This window comes from Somniosus microcephalus, chromosome 20 (assembly GCF_052327205.1).
Source record: "Somniosus microcephalus isolate GS21.2 chromosome 20, FLI_Smic_1.0, whole genome shotgun sequence".
NCBI lineage: Eukaryota > Metazoa > Chordata > Chondrichthyes > Squaliformes > Somniosidae > Somniosus > Somniosus microcephalus.
Window position 1 is genome coordinate 52,408,518 of NC_141006.1, and position 12,031 is coordinate 52,420,548.

The window sequence follows — 12,031 nt, forward strand, 5'->3', positions numbered from 1 at the left end:
GAGGCATTGCGAGACAAGTTCGTGTGCGGGCTGTCGAAGGAAGGAACGCAAAAGCGACTACTCGAAGAGAACGACCTTACACTTGAGAGGGCTGTCCTTATTGCAGCATCACACGAAGCCGCAGCGAAAGGAACTGCGGAAATGCAGCTGAAGGCAGCGGTACTCAGTGTGGATCAAATTACTTCGGGTACAACGAAATGTTATCGTTGTGGGAAGACAACACACGACCAGAACCAATGCTGGTTTAAAAACCAGGATTGTAGAAAATGTGGCAAACTGGGTCACATAGCTAAAGTATGCCGGTCAGGAAAGAAGACCAACAACCAAAAAAAGCCATCACAGGGAAAGTACAACAAAGTACACAAGGTGGCTGAGAAGAGTTCAGACGAACAGAATTCGGATTCAGACCCAAACGGCCAGGAACTGGGTAGTCTGAAAATTCACAATGTGAGTAAGAAAGCTGACCTACAAACTATCTGGGTCATGCTAAAAATAGCCGGAGTCCAAGTGAAAATGGAGTTGGACACTGGATCAGCCCTATCAGTCATAAATCGAAGGGATTACAACCGGCTATTCTCACATATACCCTTGAGAGATACCAAGTTCGTATTGCAGACATACATGGGGCATAAAGTATACCCCATGGGGAAGATAAGAGTCAAGGTGAGAGACAGGGGCAAAGAACACCCAGGAATGGACTTATATGTACTACCTGAGGGAGGACCACCACTTCTAGGACGGGAGTGGATCAAGAAAATAGACATGGAATGGCACTACCTAAAAGCAATAACGAGTGAGGACTCGGTGCAGACAATCAGCTCAGACTCTGAAATGGATGACGATAAGACCAGCCCAAGTATGAAAGACAAGGCTAAAATGGACTTGCTGACTGAGGTTGGAAAAACGAAGGCGTGCATAAAGGCTTATGCGCCAGAGGAGAACAAAGTTTCAGAACAGAATTCCACTGAACAACAACAACATAGTTTGACAGAGAATTCTGAGTCTGTCCAGTTTACAGACATATACATTACTGAGGAACACCGGGCTCGAACTCAACTTTATTTCAAATTACAACAGCAATTAGAACAATTGAGTCGCCGTCTTGAGCAAGAGACAACAGCAATGAAAAAGTTCTTGGACACAGAGTGGGAGAATCTGGAAAGACAACAGAAGCAGCTGAGGGAGAAAATGGAGCAGGAGCACACAAACCGTCTGCGCGAGGAGGCCAAACGAATCAAAGCTGATTCGGTCTCTGAAGGTGCGTGCTCTAATCTGGTGGAGCAAGATGTTCAGCAACTGAAGGCGCTTGTTAGCAGGTTGCAGGCAGAAAAGGCTGATTTGGTCGCCATGAATTCCGAGCTCCTACTGAAGTCGAGTGCAGCATCACCGGACGATTCAATTGTGGAAATTCGAATGGTGGGGGCTGCGGATGATGGCGAAGTAGAAACAGCAAAGGAGCCCCAGGACAAGGTTCTAAACAGCCCTGCAGCTAATGGGAAATGGATGATGGCAGAAGAGTTAACAGTCAGCCAACTCCTCCAGGGCAAGGTTATAAACAGCCCTGCAGCGAATGGGAAAGGGATGATGGCAGAAGAGTTAACAGTCAGCCAACTCCTTCATATGCTGAGGGACAAGACTCTGAAATGGGAAAAACTTGAACACGAGCCTCAATCTTCAAAGAAAAGGGGTTCGGAGCTCTCAAAAGTTATTGAAATAGCTGAAGTGGCAACACAGACGGAGAAGACTGCAGCAGAGCAGCCCTTGGATGCCAAAAGTACGCTGACTCACGTCAATGTAGAACAACAGAATGCTGAAACAGCTACTTCAGTAGAGGGATTGAATAGTCCGATCAATCAATCTCCGAAGGAAGTTGAAGTATTGAAATCACAAATGAGGTCATTAGTAAAAGACTTGCTGAAAGCCCAGAAAAAGCTGGATGAAGCGGAACACATGAAGAAGTCTCTTCAGGAAAGATGTCTGGATTTGGAACAAAAGCTGGCTAACGTCCAGCTGGGTAAGGAGGAAATAGAAGACCCTCTCGCTGGCCTAGCTCAAGACGATACCGAATATTACCATGATCTGTTGAGTGACACTGAATATTACGAGGACCTGGTCTGCCCAGCTTGTGCCGAGAACTCCCAAAGTGCCAAAATCAGGATGAATCACTTAAAGTCTAAGGAACATAGGGAGATGGTGGCGTTACAGCTGGCAGCTGACAATGGAGCCCCGAGAGTCTCCAAGAAGCAAAAAAGGAAAAGACGAAGCAGAAGATGATAACCATCTGAACCATTATTACCTCTACCCGATCACACACGTGGTCCCCCGAACGGAGCCAAATCAGTTGGAAAGTAGGAAAATTTCCCAAGGCAATCCAACTGTTTTTTGTTTGTTTTAAAAAAGTCAGCAATGCTGGTTCAGAAGTGATGGAAGTAAAGCTGTTAAGTCTAGGGAAGGACTATGGGAGGAGTCCCTCTAGCAAGGTGACCCGACTACACCACGGAGGCGTGGTCCGGACCGAGTCAAGAAGATCAGAGACTGAATCTGTGAACTGTTTCCGCAGAGACTACCTCTGTGAACTGTTGTAACATGAAGTTGGATATGTTATGATGTTATGTTAATGGGGAATAAGTATGTTGTAAGCTAAAAAGGGAGGATTGTAGTGTATGTAACTGTTCTACCTTTAAGAGAACTATTGTATGTAACCGTCCACCTTTAAGAGAACTATTTTAGGTGTGGCACTACTTTATCCTGGCTGCTGTATACTGTAATACCGACGGTGACCACACCGGTATATAAGTGCTGTGGCAGAATTTATTGGGCAGATTCGCCCTGACCTTCGAATAGTAAAGTCCTGTTTAAGTTACTCTTGTAGTCTGTGTACTACTTCGCTATACAACCCACAGACTTTACAGGTGTGTCGCTGCGGGTATCAGATGAGGCGGTGTTGGGGGCCTGCTGCGTCCCGGCTGGCGTCCAAGATGGCGGCGTCCATGATCCCCATGTGGCTGGAGGCGTCCAAAATGGCTGCTGTTCCGGTGGTTCGCACATGGCTGGGGAGGCCCAAGATGGCGGCCCGCACGGCCCACATGCGGCGCTGCTGGGGTTCGGGGTGGCTTTGGCCCTGCAGACGCTGGCGTAGTGTCCCTCCTTCCCGCAGCCCGAGCAGATCGCATTTTTCGCCGGGCAGCGCGCTCTGGGGTGTTTGGCCTGGCCACAGAAGTAGCATTTCTGGCCTTGGGACACTGCTGCGGTAGTTGGGCCGTTGCTGGGATGTGGCTGGGGTGGCACGGCGCTATGAGATGGTCCTACCATGTCCCAGGCTGTCGTTCCCCGCGGCGTCCACGGTGCAGAGGAGTAGGCATCCATGCCCCGGTAGGCTGCGTCCAATGATAGTGCGAGTTCAGAGGCCTTGTTGAGGTCGAGGTCACTCTGCTCCAACAGTCGCTGTCGGGTGTAATTGGACCTGTGGCCCGCTACAAAAGCGTCCCGGATAAGTTCCTCTGTGTACGCGGCGGCCTTTACATCCTTACAACCACAGGCCCGGCCAAGCACAGACAGTGCCTGAAGGTATTCCTCGGTCGATTCCCCCGGTTGTTGTTTACGACTCCCCAGGAGGTGCCTGGCGTACACCTCGTTCACTGGGCGCGTGTACTGGTCCTTGAGGAGCTTGAGAGCAGCCGTGTACGAGGTCGCGTCCTGGATGACCGAGTACGCTCGGTGGTTCACTTTGGAGGTCAGGACATCCAGTTTGTCCTCATCCGATTTGACCATTGCAGCGGAGGCGATCAGGAATCTTTCAAAGCACTTAAGCCAGTGAGCAAACTTGGTGGATGCGTCCGCCTCCCGATGGTCTAAGTCCAGGCATGCTGGTGTGAGGATCTTCTCCATTATAAAAAATCTTGTTAATAAAATTGATGCGCTATCAATTACTCAAAAGACTGAGGTTAAGCGAGTAACTAACAGGCTTTTATTAACAAGAGAATGAAGGTGTGCCTCGAGTGGTCGACCAGTCCAGAATACAGAGGGACTGTGGAGCAGTCACCTTTATACCTGGACTCGTGGGAGGAGTCAGCCGAGGCATGTACAGACATGTACACAGTGGAATACAAACACACACACAGGCAGGTATAACAGTGGTTTACCACACCAAGGCCCTATATAATTGCAGTAAGATGTCTTTACTCTTATACTCAAATCCTTTTTTAATAAAGGCTAACATACCATTTGCTTTCCTAATTGCTTGCTGTACCTGCATGTTAACTTTAAGTGATTCGTGTCCAAGGACACCCAGGTTCCTCTGAATATCAACATTTCCCAATCTCTCACCATTTAAAGAATACTCTGCCTTTCTATTTTTCCTACCACAGTGGATAACTTCACATTTCCGCACATTATATTCTATCTGCCACATTCTTGCTCACTCATTTAACCTGTCTATATCGCTTTGCAGCCTCTTTGCGCCCTCGTCACAACTTACTTTCCCACCTAGCTTTGTATCGTCAGCAAACTTGGATACATTACACTTTGGAGAAAGGTATATTAATGATGAAATTGCACAAAACACAAATGCACAAAGCTGTGGATGTTGCAACTTTTACTGATACACTGCACAACTGGTTTTAACCTGTTCTTACTATTTGTATATTTAAGCAAAGCATGTTGATGACCTTTGTAATCGATAGGATGCAATGATCCCACAACTTTCTTATATGACGCTTATCAGAAATTCAGGCATGAAGGTCAGTGTGGGCCCTGCAGGATTTTCAGCCCATCAATTTTAGTTCTAAGTTTGTAAAAGATATTCGGATCCGTAGTGCTCGTTTTTTAGGGTGAATCGTGCTGGACACCATATTGGTGAGGGAGTTAGCACGCAGTGAGCGTCTGCCAGAAGTATGCAGAGCAGGCAGATCTTGATTTGACACCAGTGCTGCCACATTGTGAGGCTTGCAGCAGTGCTAAGTGTGTGCGGGTGAGGTGAAGCGGTGAATGTGAGGTATGAGTCCTGATTGATAGCGATTGTTGGTAGGTGAGTGATAGGGGTGTGGTGCATTGAGCAGTGGCTGAGGCTAGTGGTACAGTTGGTAGGATATGGCATTTGAAGGTGAATTCACTGACCTTGACCACTCGTGTGAGGTCATTGAGCTTCTTGCGGCACTGCATCCAGATCCTCGGGGCTAGACTCCTGGCATTGACCTCCACAGCTACCTGCTCCCACTGCCTTCGGAGCGTGTGTCTGGAGGACCTCCTGGCCCCCTACGGATACAGCACATCTCTCCTCCTTTCCACTTCTCCACGAGGGCCACGAGTGCAGCATCGGAGAACCTTGGAGCCCGCTCTCTCCCATGTTGTGCCATTATTGAGTGTTTCCCAGGTCAGAATCAGTTGTAGAACGACTTACGGTACCTGCTTGGTACCTGCTCCAGCCACAATGCACCCCTTTAAGAGGTGCAGGCTAGCTTTAACTGGTGCTAGCCTCTCACGATTTTGGGCCCCCTGCTGATACGTGCAGCCAATCAACAGTGAGGTTAGAGCTGGCTGCAGGCAGAAATCATGTTAATCAGCAGGCAGCACGAAGTTGGCATGCTGCCTGCATCACAATGAGCGTGTGTGGGTTAATCGCACATAGCGATCCCTGCGCCCATTTTTGGGGGCTATCGAATTTTGCCCCCACCCTGTCCTGCAGTTTTAGTCTGCTGACTGATTTTTGCAAGGTTAGAGTGCCCTCTGGTGGTAAAACTGGGTTATGACCCTGACAGCAATCAGAAATATTTTTGTACCCATTTCCCATTAAAAAAGATCCTGTTCTCAATGAGTGGAATGGATCCTAAAAATGAATGTTGAACATGATTAGACAAATTCAAAACTCAAACTCACATACTATTCTCCATTAGAAAATAGACGGTTCTATAAAGACACCAGTATAATACTTTGGCGGTGAATTTCCAATCGTCTGCTTTACTTCGATGAAAGAGCCATGGGAATTCAGCCCCTTTGTTCCTTACCATTTGCATGTGCTACTCCATCTTTCATGTTAAGAGCTCGATAATGCAGAGTTATTGTGAATGGTACTGTTTCTCATGCTGATTCACTGCAAAATTCAAATATCAATTGCACATATCAGAAGAGGTATTCATTCCTGTTCTGTACAATGTGAGCATCCATTTCTACTGACACTAATCAGAAAGAAAATGCACCAACTCCTGATCTATACAATATCTTTACTTGTTCTGCTCTTATCACTTTAAGGGAACTAATCACCAGTTCTGAAAATTATTTTTTGTGTGAGAAATCTGGGCCGTTATCATTCATTGTGCAGTCTGAAGGATTTTATTTTGTTAGAAAAGTCTGTTATAACTAATGGAGAAGGACTAGTAAAAGTTCTGATTACCTGCAAGTTATAAATTGTAGTTGTCTTGTACTCTGGTGTTAGTTTAATTCCCTGATTTTGTAAATAAGTTTAACTGGTTGTTTTTGCCTGCTGAATGTTTGATTTGTCTATAATATTTCATGACTATCTGAAGGGAGCAGAACACAAGGCTATGATTGATGCAGCAGTAGTATAACAACAAATGAGATCATCGCTAGCCTCGTTCACTCTGGTCTACAGTCACTACCAGTGGAGAAAGCAAAATAATGTAGATTTCAGATGGTAAGGGGGATGGTCCAGTGTCAGAAACTGTTGGATGAGAAAGGTACGTAAAAGAATCTGAAACCGCAACAGTAGCTATTTACATTTTTAACCTGCTATCATTCCACAAGTTTCACCCCTCACAACAATCCACTCCATGATTAGATATGGTTAGATATGATTAGATATGGGCCTGGTGTGTCATAATATGACAATAATTAAGAAATGATAAAACTCACCAGCAGATTCCTACATTTACAGATTAGTCACTACCAGAATAGTAACTCCTGGAGAATTATATAGTACCGAGTGTCACAATGCATAAAAGATCACAGTGTGGAGATAAAAAGAAAAACTGTGAACACGGGGGTCTAAAAACACAAAATGCTGGAAATACAATTTAAACCGATCAGCATCAGAGAGGAAAATTGATTAATATTTTGGATGGGATTCTTCATCGGATTCTAATTTCATTTTTGTACCGACTGACCTTTTGTGTTCTAGTGTGCTTTGCAGTGTGGAAGAACCATCACATGCAGACTGTGACGAACTACTTCATTGTGAACCTGTCACTGGCAGACGTGCTGGTCACTGTGATCTGTCTTCCTGCCAGCTTGGTGGTGGATATCACTGAGACCTGGTTTTTCGGTCAAACCCTTTGCAAAGTGATACCCTATTTACAGGTATGGCTATCTCGGCTCTCTGACCATCTCATCTCCCTGCCCTTGAAATTACGAGCATGTGAACACATTTTAACAGAGGCATTAACACATTTAAAATAAATGGGATATTACCTTCATTAAAATAGCACAGAAAATAATTTCATATGAATGTGCCTGTATCCCACAGCTTAATTTAAGGTTTCCAACTTTCATTTAACATGGTTGAATATTTAAAAATAAATTATAATTACCGCTGTTTTTCCCCTTCGAGGTCCTTCCTGCTTTCTTCTTCTCCTATTGTATGGGATAGTCCAGGCCGCAGGCTCTTTACAGCTGTTTTCTGACTGACAGGAGGTAGACATGCTGTGAGAAGAGACCATTCCTGCCAGTTGCCCGTCCCTCTGAGCACACCGCCCTCCCGCTGGGCTCAACCTCACCAGCTGGGAAAACTCTTCCAATGAGAGTTTGTGAGTCAATCAACATGGGGCCTTGAACTCCCACTCTTTAATTGAGAGTCAAATCTCCACTACAGTGTTACATATGAAAAGGCCTGCCAACCAAATCCAGCCAACTACACCATTTCAACTGCCTGCTCAAACAGGTTTGGGTTTTAAATTTCAGTTCCGAGCTCATCCCTTCATCTGATTGGAACATTCCCACATTCCCGAGGAACACCACTTTACACCAACAACTACTTTGTTGCTAAATTAACAAACGGAGGAGGCTATATATCCTAATAATCCGAATGTGGCCTCACCACTGAACTCAAGGGTGAAAAGGGTCAATTAACCGCGCCAATAATAGCTTTGATGTGGACATCAAATAATTATGGTTTTGATTTAAAGGTGCTTTTCCATTAGTAGTAGAGGGAAGCTTCCATCACTGGTTGTCACCAAGCGGGGCTCGCACGCTCACTGGCAACCCCAATATAAATATGTCAGATTCACTGAAACCAGGAAAATCTTGTGTAAAAAAAATGTCACGTTGGCATGCACCTGAAACCAATTTACATCAAGGCAGCAGTCATTTTATAACATAAGGATGCTACTTAAAAATCATTGATTGTAAATAAAGATTCTTTATGGAAAGCTCACGAAATAGGATTAAGGTAAATTACTGCTACTAAAACAGATGGAAGTGGTTTCAGATTCATAACAGAACAATTGTGTTTTGGTTTAATTCTGACGATGGCCTTTCTTTTGCAGACGGTGTCAGTCTCTGTGTCGGTACTGACCCTCAGCTTCATAGCTCTGGATCGCTGGTATGCAATTTGCCACCCCTTAATGTTTAAAAGCACAGCAAAGCGGGCTAGGAACAGTGTCATTGTTATCTGGATCATCTCCTTCGTGATAATGATTCCTCAAGCTTTTGTAATGGAATACAGCAGCATGATCCCAGAATTAGCCAATAAGACCCTGCTTTTCTCGGTCTGTGACGAGCACTGGGGAGGTGAGTACACAATGCATCGTTGGGCCGTATTGTACGATAGAGGATTGTACGGGTTTTCGGGACTAAAAGACTTTTGTATGTTTGAAAAGGAAGCATATTCGGGTAGATAAGGTGGTCAAGAAGGCATACGGGATACTTTCCTTTATTAGCCGAGGCATAGAATATAAGAGCAGGGAGGTTATGCCTGAACTGTATAAAACACTAGTTAGGCCACAGCTAGAGTACTGCGTGCAGTTCTGGTCACCACATTACAGGAAGGATGTGATTGCACTAGAGGGGGTACAGAGGAGATTTACAAGGTTGTTGCCTGGACTGGGGAATTTTAGTGATGAGGAAAGATTGGAGAGGCTGGGGTTGTTTTCTTTGGACAGAGGAGGCTGAGGGGAGACTTGATTGAGGTGTATAAAATTATGAGGGACTAGATAGAGTGGAAAGGAAGGACCTATTTCCCTTAGCAGAGGGATCGATAACCAGGGGGCATAGATTTAAAGTAATTGGTCGGAGGTTTAGAGGGGAGTTGAGGAGAACTTTTTTCACCCAGAGGGTGGAGGGGGTCTGGAACTCACTGCCTGAAAGGGTGGTAGAGGCAGAAACCCTCATCACATTTAAAAAGTACTTGGATAGGCACTTGAAGTGCTGCAACCGACAGGGCTACGGACCAAGAGCTGGAAAGTGGGATTAGGCCGGATAGCTCTTCTTCAGCCGGAGCAGACACGATGGGCCGAATGGCCTGCTTCTGTGCTGTACATTTCTATGATTCTATGTTTTAGTTAACCATGACCTCCCACTTAATGGCCTAACATTGTGTAGTTAAGCAGGGTATATGTCTAAGTAACCCACACTCAAATGAGTGACGTCTTTCGCCAGCATTGCTATCCCTTTATTTTTTTTATTTTTGACCATAACTATGAACAGAACGTAAAAATTACTCCATAAACTAATGAAAAAAGTGGCCTTATTTAGTTTACGAAAAAGGTTGTCACTATAGTGTAAAAATTCTGGCCTGCCAGGGTAGGTAGCACAGATCTGGGGCGCAATCCTAACAGAGGGGGGACACATTTTAGGGCAGAACCTGGTTACACTGGGTTTCTACCCCTCACATCTTCCCAAGTATATTACAGTCCAGGAGAGAACATAAGAAATAGGAGCAGGAGGAGGTCATTTGGCCCCTCGAGCCTGCTCCACCATTCAATAAGATCATGGCTGATCTGATCTTGGCCTCAACTCCACTTCCCTGCCCGCTCCCCATAGCCCTTGACTCCCCTATAGTTCAAAAATCTGTCTATCTCCACCTTAAATATATTCAATGGCCCAGCCTCCACAGCTCTCTGGGGAAGAGAATTCCAAAGATTCAAGGCCCTCTGAGGGAAGAAATTCCTCCTCATCTCCGATTTAAAAGGGTTTCCCCTTATTCTGAAACTATGCCCCCTAGTTCTAGATTCCCCCACAAGGGGAAACATCCTCTCTGCATCTACCCTGTCAAGCCCCTTCAGAATCTTATATCTTTCAATAAGATCCCCTCTCATTCTTCTAAACTCCAATGAGTATAGGCCCAACCTGCTCAACCTTTCTTCATAAGACAACCCCTTCATCTCCGGAATCAACCTCGTGAACCTTCTCTGAACTGCCTCCAATGCAAGTACAGGAAACTTTGTGCTATCCGGAGGTTGAATGTCCAGCAACTTCGATCTAACGGCAGAAATCAGCAGCCGTTTTGGTTAGGTTTTTTTTCTTCTCCTAGCATTCTTTTCACAGGCAGGCTCTGGAAAGCGTCTTTGTAGCTTAGCAACAGCTTCAGAGTCGCTTCCAAGCCACGGGCCGAGTGTTGACAAGCTGTTGCTGAGCAACAGTCTTTGTTGTCAGATACGGAGATGAAAAGCTCCTATCTGATAACATTGACGCTGGTCTATCCGGAAGTTTTGAGGCAACGGCAGCAGCTCGGTCCCGTGGGTGCCGGATAGCACAAAGTTTCCTGTATATCCCTCCTTAAATAAGGAGACCAAAGGGAGGTGGCCACTTCTTCGGATCGTCCCCATTACATTAGGATCCAGCTTTGGGCATGCTTGGAGGCATTCCTGAGCTACATGGGACTGCCGCCCAGCTCGCCCCTGATAGACGCAGCAGATTCTATGCCAGCTGAGAGCGGAGGGTTGTTGACCTTCTGAAGGACCCAGTCAGCCTGATTCTGGCTTTTGGGTGCCCCCTTTCAGAGTGGAAGGGTGTTACCCTGACTCCCGCCTTTTCAGCGGGTGGGGGCGGGTTGGGGGGGGTGCTTCTGTTGCGTTGCTGCAGACGCAGATGCCCACCCTGAATATTCAAATGACCATCCTCCCGAGATTTGGGATGGGATAAATGCCACGGCACAGCGGCAGACGGAAGCCCTCCCCACACCCCACCACACTTCTGTCCCCTCCGCAGACGTCCAGGGATCTCCAGGCTTGTATTTCAAACATAGTTTTACAGAGAAGATTCACATTAGTTCAGACACTGCACATTGCAGCACCTGCTATGAAGCATTTGGTTGGTGGTAGTTGTTGGATCCGTGGTTCAGTGGATAAATAATTACACGGATGCTGTACATAAACAAACAACAGGTCTTTACTGGAGGAGGGTCATCTCTAGACTGGGGTACAGAGGCATGCGCACAGCTTATATACCGGTGTGGTTACTGCCGGTACTACAGTATACAGGAGCTGTAAAAAGTAGTTCTGACTTAAAGTACATACACTACAATTCCTCCCTTTTTAGATTAATAATACCCCCTTAATATTCAAATAACAATTACATTTTTACATGTACATTTAATAACAAAAGTCCATTTATAGATTCAGTCTTTGGGGCGGCTTCCTGACCCTTTCGGGATAGCGCCTTTCCGGAGGTTCTTGTTCTTGGTGCAGAGGCGATTCTGACCCCTTTTCATCGGGTAGTTCATCGGGTTCCACTGCTACTGGGTCTGAAGTAGATGCTACCGGTATGTCGGGTTCATCCCCAGGTACTCGAGACATGGGGTTGACGCCTTCCTGTGACGCTAAGATCTGATCGACGTGGCGTCTCACAATGTTCTCCCCGACATCCACTGTGTACATTAATGGCCCCTGCCTTGTACATATCGTTCCGGGTTGCCACTTCTCTGTTCGATAGTCACGGGCCAAGACTGGTTGCCCTACATTGAAGCTCCTTGTCGGCTTCTCGTTGATGTGCTGGAATTGTTTGTCCTCAACATTTCTTCGCACATTTGGTCTGAGCAAGTCCAGACGAGATCTCAACCTTCGGTTAAAGAACATCATGGCCG

At 46.0% G+C, this 12,031-nt stretch overlaps 1 protein-coding gene across 1 annotated transcript in view; it reads left to right on the forward strand.

Annotated features, from left to right (window-relative positions):
- Positions 1-12,031, forward strand: part of LOC147103239 (orexin receptor type 2-like) — a 45,162-nt gene that overhangs the window by 13,179 nt on the left and 19,952 nt on the right. The window contains exons 3-4 of the mRNA XM_085963180.1: positions 7,133-7,311; positions 8,496-8,739. Coding sequence (XP_085819306.1) covers positions 7,133-7,311; positions 8,496-8,739 — 423 coding nt within the window. The remainder of the gene's footprint in view (positions 1-7,132; positions 7,312-8,495; positions 8,740-12,031) is intronic.